This window comes from Lepidochelys kempii, chromosome 13, assembly GCF_965140265.1.
Source record: "Lepidochelys kempii isolate rLepKem1 chromosome 13, rLepKem1.hap2, whole genome shotgun sequence".
Lineage (NCBI taxonomy): Eukaryota > Metazoa > Chordata > Testudines > Cheloniidae > Lepidochelys > Lepidochelys kempii.
Window position 1 is genome coordinate 4,833,913 of NC_133268.1, and position 24,312 is coordinate 4,858,224.

A 24,312-nucleotide genomic window follows, 5' to 3' on the forward strand; every position below is an offset into this window, starting at 1 on the left:
GTCCTGGCTGCCCTCCATGAAGGGGGTTGGGATGAGCACTCACACCTCGAGCACAACCAGCCGGCAGACATCTGCTGTAGCATCCGGCAGCCGGGGCAGGAGGCATCACAGGTTCTCCTAGCCCTTCGAGCTCGTAGGAAAGGCAACAACTTCCATCCGGAAACGACAACAGGAGGGACAAAAATCACTCCTTAGCTGAGCTGGGCGAATGAAACTGGAGCAGAATTGATTCTGTCTGCACGGGGCTCCTTTGGAATGGCCTCGAAAACAGGGGGCTGGCTAATGAAAAGGAGCTTCTTGGGCAGATTTCATGGTAATGCTTTGCACGTCCATAGTGCTAAGGACAGCAGCTAACACTGATGAATTAACTCTTAAAACTTCTTGGGAGTTAGTACGGCAGGATCATCTCCATTTTGCAGATGGAGAAACTGAGGCACAAATGCTCTATGGCTTGCCCTAGATCACACAGGAAGCTGAGCTAGGACTGAAGCCTGGACTCCTGACTCCTAGTTCTGCACTTTAACCGCTACACCCTTTTACTTCTCCACAGGACGATCAGCTTCCCCACACTAAAATGAACACTACCCAAATCTGAATACTGTGGAAGCCCCGCCCTAGCAACAGCCATATGAAGAGAAGCTTAAAGCTACAGCCATGAGATCTATGGATGCAAAGCGCTACGCGAGAGCTAGGAGAGCGTAGGTCCTACCCCTGGCTGGGAATTTGCAGGCCAGTCTTTGCCACTGAGAGCTGCAAGGGGCCTGCTCTCTGGAAGCTACTACCTGTGGAATCCATGCCGCTGAGATGGCAGGAGCAGGGCCTCATTCCCCTGGGAGGTTTTGCTCCAAGGGGTTAGGTTGGGTTTTTTTTTTTAAAGCCCCCCAAGTGAAACCCTTGTCTCCCCTCTCTCGCCAGGAAGGGTGCCGTGCAATCGGAAAGCAGCACGCAGGCAGGCAACTTCCCTTGGGCCTCTTGAATTTCGCATGCGTGGAAAACCGCAACAGGAGCAGCACTTCCTGTTTGCGACATTGTCCCTTCTCTGCTTTTACCAGATTAAGACAGAAACGTCTTCCTTTGCAAGGCAAAGTCTGCACAGCAGGGAGGGGCTGAGAAAAGAACAAGGGCAACCTCTCACTTCCTCCAGGGTCCCTTTGTAGAAGGGCGCCAAGGCGGCGTGAGAGCCAGGACGGGCTCTGGCAGCTCTGCCATGGGGGTGGCTGTCACCTGGTTTACAGCTACCTGCTCTCCTACGTACTGCTCAGACCCGTACTTTCTGTAGCCCAGTGAGCCTGCCACCCCTGTGACATTCACAGCTTAGCAGAGGTTGCTCCCCACTCTCTTTTAAGTTATTTTGTACTGGGTTTTCCTTTTTTTTGGACACATAACAAATGGTTTGTGCTTCAAAGTGCTCGTCCCATGGGTGGATTGCCGAGGGCTTTACAGCCATTCGTTAATTCTCACAACCTTTCAGCGAGGTAGTTCAGGGCCCCGCTTCCTACTTCTGAAATGTAACCACTTCTGGGGTGAAGCTTAGCTGTTGCATAAGTACCCTGCAGCTGTTTAGGACAGATGGCAAAGCAAAACGTGAAGGGGAAATTCAAAGCAGCACAATGTGATCAGCCCGAGTGGACTCTGGCCATAACCCCCTTACTTGTAGAGATAGCTCCACAGGGTCTCATCCGGACGAGAGCACTTCTAGCACTATGCAGGAGTGCTGCTCCGGTCCTGACTCGGAGGGAAGAGTGTCACCTACTGAGTCACAGATACCCTCTCCTGCACTTACGACATGTTCCTTAAAAGTCCCCCGTGCATGCACGGTCACAGCCCAATATTGCTTCGCTTGCAAGGTCTGCAAAGGCCACAGCAGAAAGTTTCTGTGGCTGGGGGAAGCGTACGCTGTGCTGTTGCTGTTTTCAGCTGGGAAGATTATTGCAAGAAAAAACTATTAGCTGTACAAATCAACAAGGCCAAAAGTGCCAGGGGATAAAGCAAGGGTCTGTGTAGCGAGTTCGGGCCGTCTCAGCATGGTTACCCAGGTTCTGGAAAACGTGCGTGTCTGTGTGGGTACACACTGGGGACGGGGGCTGAGCAGGGATTTCCAGCAGAAGGTAACAACTGGACAGCAGTAGTCACATTGCCTCCGCCTCCTCACCCAGGATCAGATTCCTCTGCAACCCTGGGGGTGAGGTGTGGGGACAGCTGCTCTGCAAAGGGGTCTTCGAGGGTCCACCCACAGCCAGTCTGCCTGGATCAACAGGTCTGGTTTCTGCCTGCAGGAAGCTGCACAGATGGGAGAGACCTGCTGCAATGGATCTGTGGACTCTCCCTTGTGCGGAAGGTGGCTTTGTGGGAGTACTTCATTCTCCACCCCTGGCTGTGCAGAAGGGGACCAAGCACAGTACAGGGACCATCAGACAGTGAGGCCCGGAGAGGAGACAGTACCTGAGATAGCACCTCGTGTCTGCCTGTATGGGGAGGGGCTGATACAACCAATTGTGGGTTTACTCAGCATCTTGCTAGCCACGACATCCCTAGACCACAGCAGGCCAGACTCATCCCTGGAATTAGCCGCCAGCTGCACTGATCTCGCAGCAGGGGCGATTTTGCTCTGATGAGCTGGAGAGTAACAGTGCAGAGTCTGGGGAGCCAGCGAAGGCTCAGATGCAGCCAGGGCCAGCAGAAGCGAGAACGTCGGCCAAATCACGCTAGACAGATCCTCAAACAGCACAATGGGTTCTATGAATCCCTCCCAGATGCATGGCAGACATGGACAGGAGACACAGTGAGGGGCAAGCTGTCAAAGGAGGCACAGGGGGGAACCGTGCAGCGAAGTGCCCATTTGCACACACAAGTTCCCATGCAACCACTGCCCGCTGGGTATTTGTGGGCTCCTCCTTCGTGAGAGGCTGGGCTTCCAAAGGTCACAGACACACCCCCCCCGCCATTAATTCCCCCTCCCATAATACAGGTCACAGAACAAATGTGTCCAGCCCACCGGAATGGTTTCCTACACCCCACCAGCATCCTACAGCCTCCTTGGGAGAGGGACTGATTCTGTGCTAGCTGTTCAGAGCGCAAATGCTGTTTGACACTGAAAACTCGGGGCATCTTGCTTGGGCAGGGACACTGTACCACTGAACTGTGCGGCAGCTGCTGCCAGCTGCTCTTACAGATGTGTTTACATGGTTTTAAGCAGTTCCCAGCACGGAAGCGAGAGAGATTCTAACCAGGAAGAACCACTTCTGCCCCCTTGACCAGGCTAAGTAAAATACAATAACCTGCGCTGGGCATCCTAATCCCAAGCAGGTTGTGTGCAGACATGGGAATAACCAAACAACAAGACTCCCCACCTGATGGCTCAGAAATCCAGGCCTGGGTATTTAGTGTGACAAGCACCAGAGAAGCAAATACATCACCTCATGAATCTGTGCTGGTACTAGCCAGGCAGGGGCTCTGGCCTCTGAATCACAAGAAGATTGTGGACTATTTTAGGTCCATTTGAAATAGATTATCAGCACTAGATCTGGGGGTCCGAGAGCCTTATCACCTGCATGGGATTTCTGTGCCCCCCTGAAACAGGAACCAGGTTTTGCCCCAAAAGTGTTACTCACACTTCTCTGTGCTGTGCTGGATTTAATGAGTTTCCAAAGAGCAATTAATAGGCCCTGCCTCAAAGATTCCCCGACCGTAAGTTGCTTTACACTCCGTTCATTTCAGAAAACTCGGCCCTTTTGTCCATTTACTATGTTCAGAATCAGGACAAAAAAATCTACAAATTCCTTGCGTGGAGGAGAGTGAAAACACACGCATGCAGAGCGTGCTCCACGGGGCTCAGATCAACCCGCAGCACAAACACTGGGGCCATCTGCTCAAAATGGTGTTTACAGTCAGTTTTTAAACACTGCGCCAATTAGCCTTCAACTATAAACCAAGCGCAAATACACAAATGCCCTGGAGGCGGGTGGGGGAGGCTGTTCCCACACATACTCAACAAGCGTCTAGTGGCAGGTTAAGAAAAGGCAGCTCTGCGTTTTCGGAGGCCTGGACCAGCGGGAAGAGCCTGCAGACGTCTCCCCCAAAGGGGGACTAGTGAGCTCAGCGCCGTGGGGCCTTGGCAGAGCTGTGCAGACGAACCAGCATCCTGTGCTAGCTTGGCTGTATCATCATGGGCCAGGACCGCGCTGCACAGACACAAGCCGCAAGATGGTCCCTGCCTCAGAGATCTCACAATCTAAGCAAAGGACAAAAATCAACTGGTGCTCGCGCCTTCCGTTTCTCATGGTTGCTGCTAAATTCACCCCCATGCCAACGGGAACCGAAGGGGTCCCCCCCCCCCCACGCACAATGCGCCAGGCGTTTGAGCAATATGGAGCCGATGGGGGAGATTTGGGAACAGGACACACGCAGGGATCCAACAACGGTGCCAGAATGGTGGCACGGGTGCCGGGCCTCGGCCCCGAGACACGGGCACATCGGTAGCCGGTAGCGGCAGGTGAGCGGGAGGGGGCGGGGGCTTCTTTAACGCCTCGGGTGCTGAGCCGGGCACAGGACGTACCACGAGCAGCTGCAGCAGCAGCACCAGCAGAAGCAGCAGGCGTTGGGGCGGCCGTTGCCAGCCGGCTGCACCGTCGTCGGAGAGGTCTCATGCCGGGACATCGAAAGGGGTCTCTCTGTGGACTCAGGTCCCGTGTACTGGAAGAGAAGAGCACAGAGAGATAAACGAGCCGCTCCCAGCTCAACTCCCTCCTGCCCCCACCCCACTCCGTCCCACTTCCTGGAACCCAGATCCCCCCCACTCTGCTTAGCACTGGTGGCCAGCAGCACCAGAGCGCTCAGACACCCGCTGGACAGAATGAGGGACGGTTAGGAGTCTCTGCCATGTAACAACCAGGCACCCGTACAATCTGGGCAGTTAGCAGCTGGGCAATTGAGGAAAACCCCTCGCCCTCTTACTTACTGGGGCGAGGGCTCTTTCTGCCCCCAGAATGCAAAAGCACAGAGAGGAATCTGGCTGCACAGAATGCCAAGCCTCGGCTGGTAGTTGCTACACATACCCTGCTACCTGCTCACTCACCCAGTGGCTCACTGGGATTTCTTTAAGGCTCTCCCCCGGCCAGGCCGTCCAAAGATTTCCCTTTACGACGCTTATTTCATCTCCTGTCCCCCAACAGGTCAGGTCTCCAGCTCACCTGCTTCCCAGCTTCATAGACAGTCGGCATGGGCAGCTTGTATGTTCCCTGCTGGCCCACCTCTGCTTGCCTGTCCTCCCAGGTGCGGGTGGCCTGTACTGTCAACACGCCCCCCTAGGGCCTTTGCAGCCTACTGGATGGTGCCTATGAGAACAGAGAAGCATTCCTTAAGCTAAATCCACCGGCAGGCCAAAACAGGGATCCCCCCCTCTCCTGCAGGCGGGGGACATTTAGGCAGGAAAGAGCTACTGAGAAGGGCGGCGCTCAAAGTTAGCAAGGGCTCATCTCCAGGACTGGAGCCAACGGAGCACTCCTGACAGCGGGAGAGGGGCACGAAAACAAAGGATGCAAGGAAGGAAATAAAGTGGGAGCGAGAAAGTGCTGCTCATTTGGGAGTGTCTATCCAAGCAGCCCCTTCTGCAGTGCTCATTGCTAATGCATCACTGCGCCCTGTGTTCTGCTCCCCAGCTCAGCGCGCCATCACCGCATTACAGGTGTTTACCCACACTACATCTGCCAGGGATTCATGTGCTCTGGTGGGAGCCCTACTGTAGACAAGGCCCTGGGGTCGTCCAGCCCTGCCCTGCCTACTCGACAACTCTCACTGGTGGTAATTTTCCTTTAGATTTCTCTGGAACTGGATAAGGCAAGAGCCGAGCTTCTGCCTGTATGTACTACTTGGGCCCGGCCAAATAAAAAACTGTTACAGGCTCCTTGGTAATGATCCAGGAGGAACATGGATTTGATTAACAGAGGCACACCCTGTCCTGGGGAGGTTCTAACCCCTCCTCAGCCAGAGGGACAAGAGAGGGTAGGAATGGCCAATGCGGATGGATGGATAGGAGCTACCCTGGAAAGTGTCTTGTCCTGCTATGGACAGGATGGAGAGAACCTGTGCCCTACAGTCACCCAGAACCACGGGCGCGTGGCAAGCGCTATGCGAAGACCAGCTTTGCAGTCGAAGCAGTTTGCGCCTCCGCTCACATGGGAGGGGACAGGGCACGGTTCAAGCCCCCCACAGAGCCATCTTCATAGTAGAGAGTTGAGTTTTATTGAGAGCCTCTGGCAGGGCCATCCCTAAGGGGGGGAGGCAGAGCCCGGGGCATAGGCGCCGAGTTTCTAATCTGCCGGTGGTTGCTCCCCCTGGCTCCACCCAGGCCCCGCCCTCACTCCACCCCTTCCCCCAAGGCCCCACCCCTGCCACGCTTCTTTCCCACCCAGTTCTGCCCCCTCCCCAAGTGCGCTGTGTGGTCGGTGCTGGGAGGGAGGGGGAGGCACTGATTGGTGGGGTGCGCCGGCAGGCAGGAGCTGGGGAGAGGGGAAGGTTCTGGTAGGGGGGCTCCTCCTCGTACGCCCCCTGCTCGCCTCCCCGTTCGCCTTCTCACCCCGTTCTCCCGCCTCACCTCTCTGCCCGCGGTAGTCGCCCCGATTCACCGTACCCAAGGGACAGCTCTGGCCCCCGGTACCCCAAACACCTGCACAGCATTTCACCAAGCAGGGAAGCAGGCCCTGGTGCATAGTCACCTCACTAAGTGAAACACAGCCCCTAGGACATGCTCAGAAATACCTCCCACAAAGTGCTTTGTTGAGAGAGGGATTTCTGGCTGGGAGATCTCTGACTTCCACCTGGAAGGCAGATCAAACAAATCCCCCAAACATCCCATTAAACCCGTCCTTATCTATGAGGCAAGAGCCCCGAACAGTCTTCCTGGGGAGGGCCTCTTGTTTGGATGCGAGAGCCTCACAGGCAGGAGAAACAGGCATGTTATACCAAATATTATGATCCAAGGCTCTGCTTGGAATTCTGTTGCGCAATCCGTGCTCTCCGCAGCCATGGAATTTACTGCCTCCCCGGGTGAGCTCCATCGTGACATTAAGACACAGCTGCATCTACTTCCCTCCTGGGAAGCCCAGTATGTGTAAGGGGAGTCAACAGACTCAGGAGCCAGAGGCAAGTCCAGAGATGCAGGATGGGACTGCACTAGAGAGGCCAAGGGAGAGTTAAATAGTGCCATCTGAGCACAGGGAGATGGGAAAGGGACGTCTTCTTACAGTTTTCATTTGCTAAGAGGCGCGAGTCAACGGCACAGGTACAGAGAAGCATTTCGGATGGCTGCTCTAAAGGCCGGAGGGGCTCTGAAGACACAATACACTCATGAGGTGATGGAGGCAAACACACCTCCTCTTCCTCTTCCACCAAAGCCGCGGCAGAATCAGAGCAGAAAGAACCGTGCCAGACAGCAAAGTGGCTCATTGATCTGGGCTGCGCAAGCCAGAGGGCCCGCCCAAGCCCCCGGCGTGGCAAAGAGCTCTCAGCCTGTTTGGAAGACGTTTCGTTGGCTGGGGGAAGGACCCCCCTGGCAGAACAGAAGACAATTACCAGGCCGTGACCACAGTTCTAAATGGATGGCGACGGAGGCCTGTCACGTTTATACTACTCAGCCGCTCCCAGAGGTGCTGCCCACCCACTTACCAAACCTTGTGAGCGTTGGTACTTTTATACCCCCAACATCCTAGTACCTGATCCCCCCACAATCTTTAACATATGTATTTATCCTCACAACACTACTGGGAGGTAAGCAGTGCTGTTACCCCCATTTTACTGCTGGAGTGGATGGAGCAGCCCTACAGCAGCTCACACCAGACCTAGGTAACGATGTGATTAAGCAGCTGCCCTGCATCCCCAAGAGGCCTGAGTTCTGCAGGAATCCATACAATCCTCCCTCCTCTTTAAAATCTACCAGTAACTCCACCAGAGAGGCTGGGAGAAGCTACAACACACTGACAGCACCCAGCTGCACAGCTCCTTCTCAGCAACCAAGAGAGCACAATAACCAACTTGGATGGCAACCAGTTTGGCACGGGGACTGTCTCTTTGCTGCGTGTTTGTACAATGCCCAGCATCCTGGGGCCATGATGGGGGTCTCTAAGCACTAATGCAATACAAATCATAAACAAGAACAATGTCTGCCTAAGGTTAGCCCCTCAATGAAGAGAACAGCTGGGTCAAAGGGAGCTGAAGCAAGACTGAAGTGGATCCAGCCACGACATCAACCTTTCCCCTCCATTTATCAAAACAGCCTCAAGTTGGGGCGGGAGGCAGTCTTCCTCAATAGGAAGAATGGTGAGAAGCAGCTTCAGCATGGCAGAGAACAATGCCCCATCCTCTCAGATGGGAATCTAGCCACAATGATTCACGCACTGAGCATCTCCTTACTGGAGTCACTGTATCTTGGGCTGATGATGGGGCAACACGGAAACTTCAATGTGGGAAGAATTTTGCAGCCCACTTCTTTAGCAGGAAAAGTCACAGAGAACGCACCTTCCATAGGCTCCCAGGTCATTTCTGGGCTCAGTACAAGCCCTTGGGCCAGGGTGGATAAAAACTGATGGGTTTTTTGGAGGAGTGGCAGGGGAAATGAGATTTTTTTCTGTTATTTAAATTATAATAAGTTTTTCTTTTTAAAAATAAACCAGCTTAAAGTGCAATTTGAATTTAATACAAAATATGTTAAGGCCTAAACTTATTAGGCTCTTTTAAAACAAAATTTGAAAATATGCTGAATCCCTGAGTCTCTAGCAAAACTTTGAGTTAAAGGCTGCTTTTCTATATAAAGAAAGAATCTGGGGAAAAACATTTAGTTTTTGAGGTCAAGCTTTATAAATATGGCACACTAGGTCACGTATTGTATTAATGGCTCGTTTTGTTTAATAAAAATAAATTGTATATGCTGTTTGTGTGTTTAATTAAATTTCAGTTACCATCCTAATGCAACTTGACACAAATCATGAACAAAAAATTAATTAGCTAGTAAAAAAGCAATAGATCCTTCACCATGTTCTATCATACTAAAATGGTACAGTTAATAGAAATCTGAAACTATTACGCTACATAACTGCTTAAATAGATGTATATAGCTAGAATAGCATATCCTCCTGGGTAGCAATTACAGAAGTACAAATGGAAAAAAGTTGAAATCAAGGCTTTCAATTTGGGGATTTAAATCATGTTTAAATAAATCCAACCTACTCTGGGGCTGGAATTTTTCCAGGCAAAATTTACCTGACACCTTCTAGCCAGGCAGCCCTGCTCTAACTCAAAGACTATTATCTTATAAGGCTACATTTACCCCCACCCCTGCTTACCCACAGCATCGTTCAAAGGCTGCACGGCAACCCCATCCCACGCTGTACAGTCAATCCTGAACGGTAACGCTGGTTAAACAACTATCCTTGGGTCATCTCACTGTTATGGCTACTCTGACCTTGTTACCTTGATGATCAAGACACCAGCTGTTCAATGCTTATTTACGGCTGTTGCTGCTTTTACTTCAACTTTGTATCATGGTACCTCATTTTAGGGCCACGGTCCATCCAGACTTATGTCTTCCACAACTTCCCAACTGAAAAGTTTACGGCACAATTATGCTCCAAAATTTAAGCTTTAATAAAAATTAAACACCATGATTGCAAAAAGAATCTTCATAATGTAAACCACACGGGACTCAATTCAGCCATGCCTGGCTGCCTGCATTTGCAAATAAGACAGCTGAAACAATAGTTCCAAGAGCTGTAACACATCCCTGTTGACTCTGGATCATAATGACAACAATTAAAATGTCACAATAATGAATTTTTTCACTGCTGAGCATTTTAGCAGAAACATACAGCTAGCATGCTTAAACCATCATTTTTGGATGCAACAGTGGATATTGCGGCAGTGAGGAGGGTGGTTGCTGTCAAGGATGAGGAACTAAGTGTTGATGCCCTTCACCCAAAATTACACATCACTTCTGCCACTGCCTATTACATGAAGGTAAAAGCAAAAACTTCTCCCCAAAAGGAAAACCCTCAACTCTGCTGCTTAGTGCTCAAACCAGCAGATTCGCTGGGCACCAATGCCCCATGTTTTCACCACTTGTGTGTCGAAGCCTCCAGTTCCCCACCCCCCTGATAACTCCTACAACACAGTTCTGTGCTGCCCGTACAAAATCCGCAGCATGGTGAACTGAACACTGGGAGGCAGCAGAAAATAGTTTGGTTTGGTTAGTCAATTTCCTAGTCAATAACCACACTTTTAAAATCATTTGGTGCTTGCCACAAACCTGTCAGGCTGCTGCATAATTCAAGGAGGATGCCACAGAGATCAGGAACCATTGTGCTAGGAGCTGTACAAACAAATAGCAAGTGACAGTTCCTGCCACAAAGATCTTAACAGTCTGACGAGATAGGCAAAGGGAGGGATGAGAAACAGGAGCAGAGAGCCAAAGTTACTTGCCCATATCACATGACATAGTGAGAACGCTGGGAATAGAATCCAGATCTCCTGACTCCCAGCCCAGTGCATGCTATCCACTAGTCTAGGTTGTCTCTCTATACTCCCTTCACTCTACTTCACGCAAGGCTGCCTCCAGGATTCAGAAAGGACTGGACAGAGAAATTGTCTCATCGCTGATGACTGTGGACCACGTGGAAAGGCAGGAAGATGACTGCAAGAATGGGAGGTGGACAGTGAGCTTGGAGGGGTGTCCACTCTTTTGCACTTTGGGAGACACCCCGTTATAATGAGAATTGCTTGTGAATTGGGATGTTACATGAGGCCATTTTTTCAGACCTGTCACTGTTACGGTGCTTTACTGCAGCCGGCTGCACTGGACTGTTACCCTGTGTACATGCCCCAGCTAAATGTTCTAGCAGGGCGTTAATACGGAGTGTAATTTGTGTGTTCACGTACATCTAGACAAATTGTGCGAGGCACTCTGTATGCCCCAGGAAACACAATGCAGCAATCCTTCTTTACAAGGTTCAGTCACAAATTTTGTTTGATTTGATTTTTAGCAGCAATATTTACACATTTCTCTCCCGGCCCTTTGAAGAAACTCTACTGTCCGATACATCTCACTGGAGCTAAAAGGGAGTCTCTATTTCTCTCCTCAAATGTCCCTATTTTTAGTTTTCAAATGCTGGCAGAGTGCCTGTGACCTTGTTAACCTGCTTTGCAGTAATCTTGGCTTCTCTTTAAGGGGGCTTTGCAGTCAGGCAACCTTTGAAAGCCGTTCTCTTTTTGGTTTGCTTCTTATCGACTGAACCTTTCCCACTGCATTGGCTGCTGTTTCATTTTACAGTGAACTCGAGCTGCAAACACCTAAATCCAAGCAGCAACCCAGCCTCAATCACTCTCCAAGCTTTACCAAGAACAGCTCCCTGACCCTACTCTTGAAACCTGCTTGTTCCAAGGAAAGGGAAGTGGCTTACCACGAACAAATGGAAATAGGGTACGGCCTTATAGACAGCCTTGCTCAGGTCTCCTGTCCTTGGTACATGCGCTAACTAAACCAAGGTTTCAACACGATGTAGAAAAGTAATTATCCACTAATACAAATCCTTGCTTCCCAACAGGGTAGCAGCTCCCAGCAGGAATGCAGCGCTCAGAGCCTCTAATTACAGCAAAACGGGATGATGCACAGGAACAGTGTAAACACCAGGAAACCCGGCTAGCCCAGGTGCTTGGAAAGCTTCCCCTTTAATCCTAAAAAGGGTTTACTCAGCTACGTCTCTGCCCAGCTCCACTCCGCAGTGGGCCCAGAGGTGTGTGGGTGTGTCAGAGAGCAGGGCGTAGAGAGGGGAGCGCCGTAGCTGGAGAGCATATGAAGGGGAAAGCTGCTGGGAAGAAGAGTGAGGGGAAGACAGCATTTGAGCCTTCTGGGCAGGTGCTCCTGTGCTAACTCAGGCCAGTGGTTTTTAGTGTAGGCCTCTGTTTACACTTGCAATAACCGAAGCTTACCAATGAACTGAACTCTGGGCAATCTCATGCCATTCCTTCATCGGCTCCCCCTTCTCGGATTCAGGGCACTCATGAGATCCCTCTTCTCGGGCTTGTGAATGAGATGAGTCACGTAGAACCAGAGAGGCACGCAGGTGTGTATGTGTGCGGGGGGAGCTGTAGAAACCCTGCACTGGTTAACCAGAATCTGAGTCCAAGGGTGGTGAGTATAAATGATGATCAGACCTGGCTGGGGAGGAGCACCAGGCAGTGGGCAGGAAAGCTGAGAAGAGCCAGGGGAGAAGCATCTCTTGGGTGAAAGGCAGAAAGAAGCCTGCGCCTAAGGGGCATTTGAACTGAAGCTTGAGGGGAAGCTGTGGTGGCAGTTTCTCCGGGGATTACAGAAAGCAGGTCAGGCTCCTGCATCAGGCCTGGAGGGAGGGTCTGGGAGAAGCAGGGAGAGACCGAGCCCAGGAGCAGGGGGAGACCCTGGCGGGAGCCGAGCAAAAGTAGGACTCCCAGGTGGAAGGACTGGGGTGGAATGCAGCCCTCAGGTGGGGGATATGGCTGGTAGGAAGAGGGGGTCAAAGGAGGCAGCAGCAAGGAGTCTGGCGGTGCAGACCATAGCTGCTCAGTAAAGGGTCTTTGGCCTCCCAGAGTAGTGGGAGGGCCTGGTTCCCCAGCCAGCCACGGGGGAATGTGGCATGAACTCCCCTGATATACGGGGATAAGGACTTTTGAAAGCCCTGGGATGAGAGGATGAAGGAACCATAGGGCCCAGAGTCAGGAAAAAATCAGGAAGGACTCTGGACTTTGTTACTCTGGAAGAAGTCAGATTAGAACGTGCATTGGCTAAAAATGTCGAGTCGCAACAAGAGACAGACTAATGCTGGACTGCCATGACCATCGGGAAGCTGATAGGGGGGCTGCTGGTCCACCCTGGTTCCAAGCCCCCACCAGCTACAAACATGTGGTTCTTGCTGGATGCCTTCATCCAAAAGATTTCAACGTTCTTTCATGAACAAAGGCGGGGCGACTGTAGGGTTTGGTGGGGGGTTTTGGACTAGCTTTACTCCCGTGCGCCAACAGGGTAGGCTGTTGGCAGTATGTTCACCTGCCTAGAAAGTCAAAGCAGGTGCAGGAGTGAACGGGTCAGTTTGTAATGGAGTAATCCGCAAGGGAGCACAAGTCTTTGGGAACCCCTCTGTGGGCATCAGGGAGCCCATACACTTGTACAACGAGGCAGGGTTACAGGGTTCGTTTGGTGGCCCTGTGCAATGCTCACGCCCACGGAAGACTCTTTCCAGACCTGTGTCACGCCGTGCTGCACACGGAGGGCAGAAGACCATTTGCTTTCATTAGGCAGCTCAGAAGAAACCCCTCAAGCCAACTGCAGAGGCAGCACTGACCTGCTCTCAGAGGAGCCCTGCTACAGTCCCACCCCGGGGCGGAAGAATAATGGCTGCTAGGAAGGGCCTCAGTGGCATGGGGCATAAAGACAGGAGAAAATGCAGGTACGTATAAGGCCTGGAGGAGGAAAAAAGCGCACTACAGATGTCAGTTCACATCGTAACAAACCAGATTCTCTCCTGTCCCCATCACATGGAACTAGAAAGGGTAGCGGTGTAGCATCTGGAATCACACGGAGCAGGCTGTGATGTTGATCGGTGCACCCTGGTGTACCTGGCTAGCTCCTGACTGGTGGGGGGTCGGAGGGAAAGAGAGGGACCTTGCTTTGCAATGCAGCCGGAGAGTTAACTCCTCTCACAGCAATTGCCGGCATATATTTTATAGGGTGTTTATGGACGTATTACACATAGCTGGCAAAAAGCAGAATATTAGGCAGTGCCTAGAGACACTAGTGCAATTCATAGAGAGAGGCCGCAGTGCAGCACACAGAAGGAAGTTCAGCTAGGATAGCGGATACCAGCGGTTGGAGTTGAAATACTTTGTCTCAAGAGCCTAGGAGAGGGAAGACTGTATGCAAGAGACAAAGAGAGATAATTCTGAAAAAGAGGAAGACTTGAACAGGGGAGATTTCCCAAGCAGCCAGAATAAAATCTCCCTTAAAGGGGCCCTTGTTCATTTCTGACAAAGCTTCCCAAAGCCCAACGTAACTAGCCTTTTCCTAGCAGTGCTAACTACCCAGCTGTGTGTTTGTAAAGCACCACTTCTGCCCTTACCCTTGCTTTGCCATGCTCCCCTTGCCTCAGCGATGTCAGAATCTAGTGACTGTGAGCATCAGAATTCACTGCTGAGGGCCCAGTTCTGATGCCAGAAATTCTGGAGTGTGAAGAGGAGGAGGACAGCGTGCATATATTCACGTTTCTGGGATAGATTTTCAGGAGATTATGAATTTCGGGTTTGGTCTTCAAAAGTCTACACTGAAGCGTGCCCCCACCCACAGCTCTGGGTGTACAAAGTACATTTAAAACATAACAGCATGGGACTTAGGCATGTAACTGTCTTTGCAAGTCCCGCATACAATTGCATGCTGAATTGGTGAGCTGTTACCACACACACATTAGTGTGCAGCCAAGTGGCTAGTTACATACATTTTGTATGAACAACTACACATCCTGCACTGGCAGTCACAGCAACTATGCACCTGAACTGGGACATCTGGGTCTGTATGTCAAAATGTGTGTGTCTTGGTCATCAGTAATAAAAGGGAATAAAGGGGTCATAGGTGGAAAATGTTTTTAATAAACTCTGGGTGCACACAGGACCTTGACATTGACTCCTCACCATTTTTAAAGCCTGGAGAGGGCAGGTCTTTACAATTTAAAAATTCAAAGTCGACTGCTACCATTGAGAAATACTATTCCTCTCCAAGGGCCACAGTTTTCCCTGGAATACAAATACAATGTGTGAGCTTCCCCAGCAATTAACACTGATGCCACATGTGTGCGCATTCCTATCTCTAACACAGAAGAGTCTGGGGTACAGACACAGACAGACAAATTGTACTTTTGAACAATACAAAGAAAAAAAAAACTGTATAGAAAAGTTGTGGTTTTTTTTTAACGAGAAGCAGATAAACGAGAACAGAGTTCTTCCCTCTCATAGAGCGTTTTCCTGTAAATTCACATAGCAGACTACCGCTAAGTCAGGTGTCCCAAGTGGGGAGTATGTCAGTTCGACGATCTGTTTGTCCTGTTTAACAGGATATAGCTACAAACACCATTGGCAGGATGCAAATTTTCCTTCAAAGTCACCATTATTTTACAACACACAGATGTTTTGATACACTGAAACACCACTCTGTAAGGTGTCAGTGCAATCATGACATCCCTTTGCCCCAGAGAAAATGACAAAGGTGATAACTATAGACTGAAATACACTTAATATTGGCACCCACACACCCTCCATCTATATTTTATGACTTGGAGTAGACTCCTACATTGGTACCAAAGAGCACAGAGTTACTATCTACAACGTTCACAATCCTGGATTGATAGAGACTAACAATCAGTCCACCAAGTTAAGTAGGAAGGGAGAAACTACAATTAGAACAGAAGTGGAACGAAGTATCACTTTAAAGCTGTCACATGAACAGAGTATGAGAACTTAGGGTGTGAGCAAGAGGGAACCAAGAGGCAGCGGACTTGAAAAGTTTTGGACTGACTTTATCTGCTAGGCAGGGATCTCACATGAGCACAGGCCATACGGGGAGTTATCACATGCGAAATCTCTAATAAAGTGACATTTTAAGAGAGAGTCCTGCACATCCCGGGCTCCTGCAGTACTGCACGAGACAAGAGAGGGAGCACACTTAATTCTAAACGATCTAGAGGAGGGACTGGGTGCTTCCAAAGAGCAGTCATGAAATCAAACAGCCCTTTCCCCGCCCCCCAGGTTGCTGGTTCAAACCTCAGCCCCTGTTGAGTTCTGAGTGCAAATCATTACAAGCTGCTAGCTGCTCCGTGCTCTGTCTGAAATAAGCTTGGCATCTTTGAAGGCACCAAGATTTGGATGGGCAGAGAGTGATTTGTACCCTCCTTGTTGCTAGAGGTGGTTAGGTCTGATTCTCAGTCTCTTTGTGCACTCTTTGTGCAAAGCAGCTGGGAAGTTGGCTTCTTGAGGGCTGCCCCTTTAAATCGCTGTGATCTAGGGCCACCTCCCAACACAGTCATGACATAACAGCAGCCATATTGGGTCAGACCCAAAGGTCCATCTAACCCAGTATCCTGTTTTCCAACAGTGGCCAATGCCAGGTGCCCCAGAGGGAATGAACAGAACAGGTAATCATCAAGTGATCCATCCCCTGTTGCTCATTCCCAGGCTCTGGCAAACAGAGGGACACCATCCCAGTCCATCCTGGCTGATAGCCATTGACGGACCTATCCTCCATGACAGTGGTTCTCAACATATTACACATTGTGGGCCACATATGCGGTCCACAATGTGTAACCTGGGCCACGGGGGCCCGGTGGCAGGGCAGGGGCAGCCCGGACCCCGACCCTGGACCCCAGACCCCCGCTGCCTGGGCCGCTGCCCCCGGGGGCCAGCCGGCTGCCCTGACCCCAGCTGGGAACCTAGGACACTAGGTATACCCGTGGCCTTTAGCATACATGCTAAAGCAGCTCTGCTGCTCCATGAACTTCTCTAGCTCTTTTTCAAACCCTGTTACAGTCTTGGCCTTCACAACATTCTCTGGCAAAGAGTTCCAAAGGCTGACAGTGCGCTGTGTGAAGAAATACTGCCTTTGGTTTGTTTTAAACCTGCTGCCTATTAATTTCATTTGGTGACCCCTAGTTCTTGTGTTATGAGAAGGAGTAAATAACACTTCCTTATTTACTTTCTCCATACCAGGCATGATTTTATAGACCTCAATCCTATCCCTGCTTAGTGGTCTTCAGCTTGGAAAAGAAAGTCCCAGTCTTATTAAACAACACACACACACACACATCACCTACAGCTAAGAACATGAGAGCAGGCCTGTCACTGTTCTAAATTATGTTAGCCAGGAGTGGGGAGCTTCAAAGAGGACACAAAGCTACCTTCCCCCGCTCCTCTTGGATCCTGTGCTGATCACAGCTCGCCCAGACCAGAGATTCTGGGCGGGTGTTTTGAGTCAATTCAGCAAAGCAGCAAAGGAGACGCCTGTACCACTGCTGTACCTGTTCTGTGGCTGGAAACCTTCAATCTAGCCATTCTGCGTGCCCCTCCAGCAGCAACCCAGCTATAGCTCTTGATACGGCATCTCAGTTTACGTGAAGCATTTAAACAGACGTGCAGATCTGAAGAAAGGAATAAAAAACTGAGTACCTCCTCTAACAGGAAAGGGAGTGGCAAGGGAAGTGGCAGAATCAAATGAAGAGTTCAGACCTTTTTTGGGAAAGCACCATCAATGAGTTCTCCTCTCCGGTGTGCCTTCCTGTGCAGAGCGAAAGCTGACAGGCCCGTCCCCGGATTGCTCCCATCTGTGTTGACGTGGTCCAGGAAACTCAGAGCTTGTGTTTCGCACATTTACTAGACCAATGTTTTACTGGGGAGTGGAAAGATATATACCCCGATGGAATTACTGCCTGAGTTTTTGCTTTTCCTAGGAAGGATGATGTTTAAAAAACAAACAAACAAACAAACAAAAAAAAAACAGCGCTGATCAAAGTCAAGGACAGGAATGGTGCAAAACTTACTCCACTTACTTCACAATCATCTTTTCTGCCCACTTCAAGTGCCTCGGAAGGCTGTATTGTGCTCCCATGTACAATACAGACTGTCCCCACACAGCCAGCTATGGGCATAGCTACAAAGACAGACACTCTGAGATAACAACATCCTGTGAGACACAAGCAACTTCCCAAGAGTTTCCGCCATTAAGCTAAAAGCAAGGCATTATGCCTGAGAGCTTAACGCCCCCAACAACTGGAAACCAAGAAGCTGCCCCCACCTGATCTGACCCACAGACGCACGAGTTTAGTGCTTGCTGGAAATACCTGGAACGGGCATTATTGAATGATCCGCACAGGTCTCTAGTAGTCCCATGGCCACTTTCCCAGTAACAAGCCAGGGTAACTCATAAGAGCCAAATTTTCAGCCCGAACATACCTCATACATTACGTATACATTGCTTGTCCCTTCCACGAGCAGCACGCCTATGATGCTAGGCGTGCAATACTGCTTCTAACTTTCCATCACTCAAAGCCGCAGTCAGGAATCAAGGGCCTTTCACATAAAGCACCGGTTACCAACAAGAGTGAAAGAAGTTTGTTCTCAGCCTACGCAAAGGGCCTTCACTTTCTGATTCATCCCATACGGATCTGAGTGCTGAGTTACAAATTGTTACCGGTGCATAACCAAGGAGGAGCCGTTCCCGCTTTACACACAAAGTAAGGGTGGTTCTTTTGAGTTTTCTGGCCACAAGTTACTCAAAGAAAAACACAATCAGAAATGCAACCTCAGTTTCCTTTTTTCAATGAAATGCTCCACGCACTGTCACCGGCTGAGAGCTCTGCACCTGGAGTGTTAACCCAAGACTGAAGTAAAGTGAAAACTGATTTGAGATTGCCATGCTTGGGCTTCCCCTACTCTGCTGATGTCACCAATTCCAGCATTTTCCAGAGGGGGAGGCATAGCCAGAGGGAGACCCTGAAATGCCAGCACCAATCAAATCCCAATTTTCAGTTAATACTGGAAAGAAGCAATCCCATAGCATGACGGGCAAAAACGGGATTCAAATTAAAGTGAATGACACAGAGGTTTGTGAGCAGGAAAGCGCATGGGACATGTTATTTCTACAGCTTCGCTGGGGTAGGGGCCCCTGAGCGATGAGATCAACAGGGTGGGGAGTGTGCCGTGGGGTGGGTGTCCTGATCTGAATAGCCAAAGAAAAACTGAGCTGATTTTCCAGATCTCCAGGTGCCTGTGCTTGGAGAGCACTTCCCCCAGCTGAAGCATTGGGTTATCAGTCAAGTGCAAGGCCCAACACCAGCTGTTTTCTTCAGCTTCGAAAGGGGGCGAGGGGGCACAATGACCAGTTATCTCCCTTCTACTCCATGACACACCCACACACTTAAAACCCAAACCAGCTTGACAGCAGCCATCCCATGGCTCAGCCCAGGCAAGCGGTTCAGAGAAAGGGTTCCTTTTGCAAAGTCATTCTCTTTCACTGTGCCGGAAAACCAGGGGTTCCCCTTTTCAGTGTGACAGCTTTCTGGTTAGGCCCACCCGCTTCTCAATTTGCCAAGAAGGCACCTCCCTTCCCATGGTCATGAAGCACCGCACCCATCCCCCAGGAGGGCACTGCCTGTCCTTGCCCCTTAAGGCAAGCATGCTCCTGCCTCTCTTCCCAAAGAGATGCCACTCAGCGTATGTCTACAGTATGGAGACTTGTCTACGGTACAGAGACTACACCAGCATTGCTACATCGCCGTGGTTATGCTGGCTTAACTCCATCATGTAGACGTAATGTACACAGAAGGGGTTTTTCCGTCAGTGTAGGAACTTTACCTCCCTGAGCAACGGTAGCTAGGCTGACAGAAGCATTCGTCCGTCAACTTAGCTGTGTCTACAAGGGTCGGGGGGGGGGGGGGGGGAGGAGGTAACTGAATTTCCCAGCCCAGTCACACAGACCACATGGTGTAAAACACAGGAACAATGGATGAGACACAACACAGGGGAGCGGAGCTCCAGAGAATGTGCCTGGGAAGTTGTAACAGTGGCTCCCCCAAATCAAACCAGCAGACACCACTTCATAGATCACCAGCTGCTGTTTACACAGGAGGAGGGACCAGGTGAACCGCTGTCCCCCAGCAGAGGAAAGCGGCAGTGTTTAAAGAAGGACTTCTCCTAGAGGACACCTATCTTTTTGCCAGTGTATCATAAGCATGAATCTAATTGGCCTTTCATGTGGGTTTCCAGGACTTCCCTGGCTGTTTCTGCTAATCATCAGAGACATCCATTTAGTGTAGTAGTTTTCAAACTTTTTTTCTGGTGACCCAATTGAAGAAAATTGTTGGTACCCGCAACCCAGTGGAGCTGGGGATGAGTGGCTTGGGGTGTGGGAGGGGCCTCAGGGCTGGAGCAGAGAATGGGGTGCGGGGGTAAGGGCTGCGGGGTGGGGCTGGGAATGAGGGGTTCAGGGTGTGGGAGGGGGCTCTGGGCTAGGGCAGAGGGTTGGGGTGCAGGAAGGAGTCAGGGCTCTGGGCTGGGGGTGCAGGCTCTGGGATGAGGCCAAGGATGAGGGGGCTCTGGATTTGTGGGGGGCGCAGGGCTGGGGCAGGGGATTGAGGTGTACGGGGGGGGCAGGGCTCTGGGCTGGGGGTGCAGGCATGAGGGGGTTGGGGTGCAAGAAGGGGCGTTGGAGGGTTGGGGGGGCTCAGGATTGGGGCAGGGGATTGGGGCGTGGGATTAGGACATGGGTTTACCTCCGGCGGCTCCCGGTCAGCAGCACAGCCGGGGTGCAGAGACAGGCTTCCCTCCTGTCCTAGCACTGCGGACCGCACTGCACCCCAGAAGTGGCAAGCAGGTCTGGCTCCTAGGCAGAGGCATGCAAGCAGCTCTGCGCGGCTCTCGCTCACAGGCACCGCCCCCAACTATCCCAGATTATTATCTCTGCCAACAGGATCCACGCAGGACACAGCCTTTCCTTTCCACCCATTACAGCCCAATCTGAAGTCTAGTTCTAACTCCATCTGAAGTCAGTTACTACATAAAAGCAATTGAAGCTGTATGGTTCTATAACCTCCTTCAGTCTTAAGGTGGTCCAAATAAGCATTTATTGGCTCCCCCCACAAAGGGAGGAAGCCTTGGTCTGTCATGACCTTTTACAGAGCTAGAAAGGACTGAGGTCAACACCAGACTCACTGAAGGATGCAGGAAAAGTTGAAACTACACGCGTGGGTGGGAGACTCTGATTCAAAACACTGACACCTTCAGTGCTAACAAAGGAAACACCATAAGTGGCAAACAGCTGGACAGTCAGACTTCACAAGTTCACACTGTGGCAATCCGCAAACCCTTGCAGTCACATGAAAGAAACAGCAACTCACAACAGTTCCAAGGACTGTTACACTGAAGAGCCCGGACGACCACTCTGAAATGTTTTCAGTTTTACATATTGCACCTAGGGCTCTTGCTAAGTGCGTTCTGAACACACACTAACAGAGGAGGGAGAAACAAACATCATGCTGACAAAATGCCAATACCACTAGAAGATTCGTCCTCCGTCCTCCCTGCAACAACAAAAAAAAACCCTTCCTCTTACCAGATGGCCCCTAGGAAGAGCCTGAGCGAATAAGCTTCTCGAGGTGCCTGGAACATCAGCAAATCCGGACTCTTTTAGATCAAGTCAGGGGAAATTCTAGAACAGAGGGTCTTCCCCCACTGCGTGTGGGGCCGGAACACGAGGGGAACCACCAGTTTCTATGGCAACCCGGACCCAAACAGTTTAGACCTTTATAAGGCAAAATCAGCTTCTTGAATTTCACCCAGAACTGAGTGGGAAGCCCTTGCAGATTACAAAGCACAGGTGTATTATGCACCACCATTAAATTGCTATGTAAGCTGGGCAGCTGCAGTCTATATATTTTTAGACACAACAAATCCTGCATCTTGGCAGGGGGGTTAGACTAGCCAGATGACCCTGGTGGTCCCGTCTAACCCAATGATTCTATGTTACTGGCTCATGTTTTTGAATGGGACTGAAATGCAGTCCCCAAGCAGAGTGCATTCTTGCAATCCAGGGCTCTCAATCCAAGGATCTCAGTGCACTTTGCCAAAGGGGCTGGAAATGTCCCCAGCACACAGACTGGGCAACAGAGGCTCATAGACAGGCCCCAAGTCACACAAGTTAGTAGCAGGGTTTCCCCAAGACTTCTCTACTCTGACCACTGAACAGCCTCCCACGCAGGATTTCAACGACATTCAGCTATGCTCTTCACACCAATTTGCACTGTACAATCAAGGGTGTGTGTGTGCGGGGGGGTGTGTGTTATGCCATCCCTTAGGGAGAAGAGTTCTCGACACTCCAGTCAGAATGTCTGTTTGCTTACTCGCTAACTCATGGCATCAGGTAACATAACCAGGCTCAGAGACATTTCTGCACCCCATGTGCACTCAGGACAGCTTTATTCAGTTCCCCCACCCTGCCCCTATAGGCAGGAAAACGCAGCATTCGCTCTTCAGATCAGCCCCGTGTGCTCTTGCCGTTTGCACAGGAACTGTACCGCTCCTCTGATCCCCTGCCCATTCCCCTCGCAGCAGTCAGATTACTAGGAGCTCAGCAACACTACAAGGGCCGATCTTCCAGGCGCTCAGAGAGCGGTCCCACTGTGAAATTAATGGAGCAGGCAGAAGTTTGCGGACTCAGCCCTAGGTTATTTTGTAACACTACATTGGGACTGGACTTGATGCTTTAGAGACAGAGAAGTCACAGTGCTTGGAAACTGAGTGAGTCAATATAAGGGATGGGGATGGAGAAGAAATCCCATCTGATGACAAAATTCATGCTGGTGACGCCCGTTTGCTGCGGGACAGGATGCAGCAGTTCGAATGCTCCAGGCTCTAGAGCAGTGGTTCTCAACCTGCGGCCCAATCAGCACATGTGCGGCCCACGTGACATCCTCGGAGACATACAAGTAGTGTACACATTGTGTGGATGAGGCCCACATAACACACAGAGAGCTGCATATGCGCCCCACAGTGGTAAATAGATTGAGAACCACTGCTCCAGAGGGACTCCCAAAGCTGCTCTCCGAAACACCTGGCATGTCTCAGTGCAGTGAGCAACACTCTGCCTACGCAGATGACGGCACCCCGCACCGCGATGGCTGTCTCACAGCCTCGGCAGCCTGCACTTGCTACCTGGCAGCGGTACAGGAAGTTGTACGAGCTATTATTAGGGTTCATATTTTTCTTTAGCAATGTAGTTTAAAAAAAGAAAAGAAGGTGGAGCTTGAAAACATATCAGACAGTTACAAGCCATGGACGCCAGCCCCCAAGAGAGAAACCCAGAGTGCTCCACCATCTTGGCTGCTTGGGGCAACGGTGCTGCCATTAGGTCTCGCTGTTCTCCTCCAATCCTTAGCAAACAGGAGCTCCAACTAACAGCCCAGAATAGGAACCGATCATTGCCACGCTACTGTCGTTGCAAGGGTTCCCCAACTAATACCTGAACCAGTCCAAGGGCCAGGCCCTGATCTTCAAAGCCCACCATGAATGGGGACCAAGCTACTCAAGGGGCTGTCTCTCCCTCCACAGCCATGACAGCCGTGCACCTCAAGAACAATGGAGCTACCCATGTGGAGTCTCTCAGGGACGCGAGCCCTCCCAGAGACGAGTGCAAGGACTTCGAAACTTGCTCCATCCAAATCCAAGCCCATCAACACCCAACACTGAGATAATGCCGAGAATCCATCACCGCAAGGTGACAAGGGAAACAGACTAAACTTTAATGCTGGCCTTGGCTGGCAGGTGCCAGCTAGTGCTTTCCTTTCCCCCTCATCAGCTAAACACTCAGTGGCCCTCTACTTGTTCTCCACCTCTTCAGGGAGCAAATGGGAGGCAGGGATCAAACCAGTGGAAGCGACAGCAGCTCAGGAGAGCTCTCTGTGGTAAAACCAGCAGTCCCAGCCGAAAGCCCCTCTCTCTGTGGGGAGCAGCAGGCACTCGCCAGTGGGGAAATCTGTCACTGCTGGCAAAAGAGGGGTGTGGGGGGGGGAGGTGTCCTCACCCTGGATAGAGGCAGGGCCATTTACTTCACTTGCTGCTAACATATGATTTCCTGGATCAATTAACTAGGGGCGGTTGAACATTTTCTCTCTCAAAGCATCTACTTTACATGGGGAAAACAACTGATTTTTTGGTCTAAAATCAATGCCTAGAAATGAAAACATTTCAATTCTGAAATGCCACCATACTGTCTCATGAGAGTTGCCATTCAGGTGCCGCATGCTCCCATTCTCCTCTCTGGGCCAGGCTCCCCAGCTGGATTACATCTCCCAGGATGCACCACAACCACGCACCTGCCATAATACACCACCTCCCCTCACCAAGAGGGGAGCCCATGGCGCGTCATGCAAGATGCAGTCAAACCTGGCCGACAGACACAATAGGGAGTATGAGGTATCTGAACTACAGCTCCCAGGAGGCACCACAGCAGCGTTTCAGAAAACCAAAATATTTTGGTTTTCATCTCGGCCCCCCCAAAAAGGAAAGTTTTCCTCAGAACAAAACCTCATTTTCCAGCTACCTACACCATAAATTCCTTGGGAGCAAAGTCAATAGTAGCTTGTCAGTGAGCCATGCAAGCCCCCAACCACCATTCTGCCCCCTGCCTCATGAAGCCTTGCTCAAGTTTCTGACCCTTCGCGATCATGTAAATTCTCCGAGCCTCCACCTTCCCCCATTTCTTAG

General features: G+C 50.8%; 1 protein-coding gene across 2 annotated transcripts in view; it reads right to left on the reverse strand.

Moving 5' to 3' along the window:
* Positions 1–24,312, reverse strand: part of RGS19 (regulator of G protein signaling 19) — a 53,440-nt gene that overhangs the window by 10,427 nt on the left and 18,701 nt on the right. Inside the window, exons 3-6 of one of the 2 annotated variants that reach the window (XM_073308996.1) lie at positions 17,284–17,500; positions 17,076–17,195; positions 5,190–5,333; positions 4,556–4,692 (exon numbers count right to left, since the gene is read on the reverse strand). In XM_073308996.1, coding sequence (XP_073165097.1) covers positions 4,556–4,692; positions 5,190–5,219 — 167 coding nt within the window. In that variant the 5' untranslated portion in view covers positions 5,220–5,333; positions 17,076–17,195; positions 17,284–17,500. The remainder of the gene's footprint in view (positions 1–4,555; positions 4,693–5,189; positions 5,334–17,075; positions 17,196–17,283; positions 17,501–24,312) is intronic. The other variant, XM_073308994.1, reaches the window with a different exon arrangement.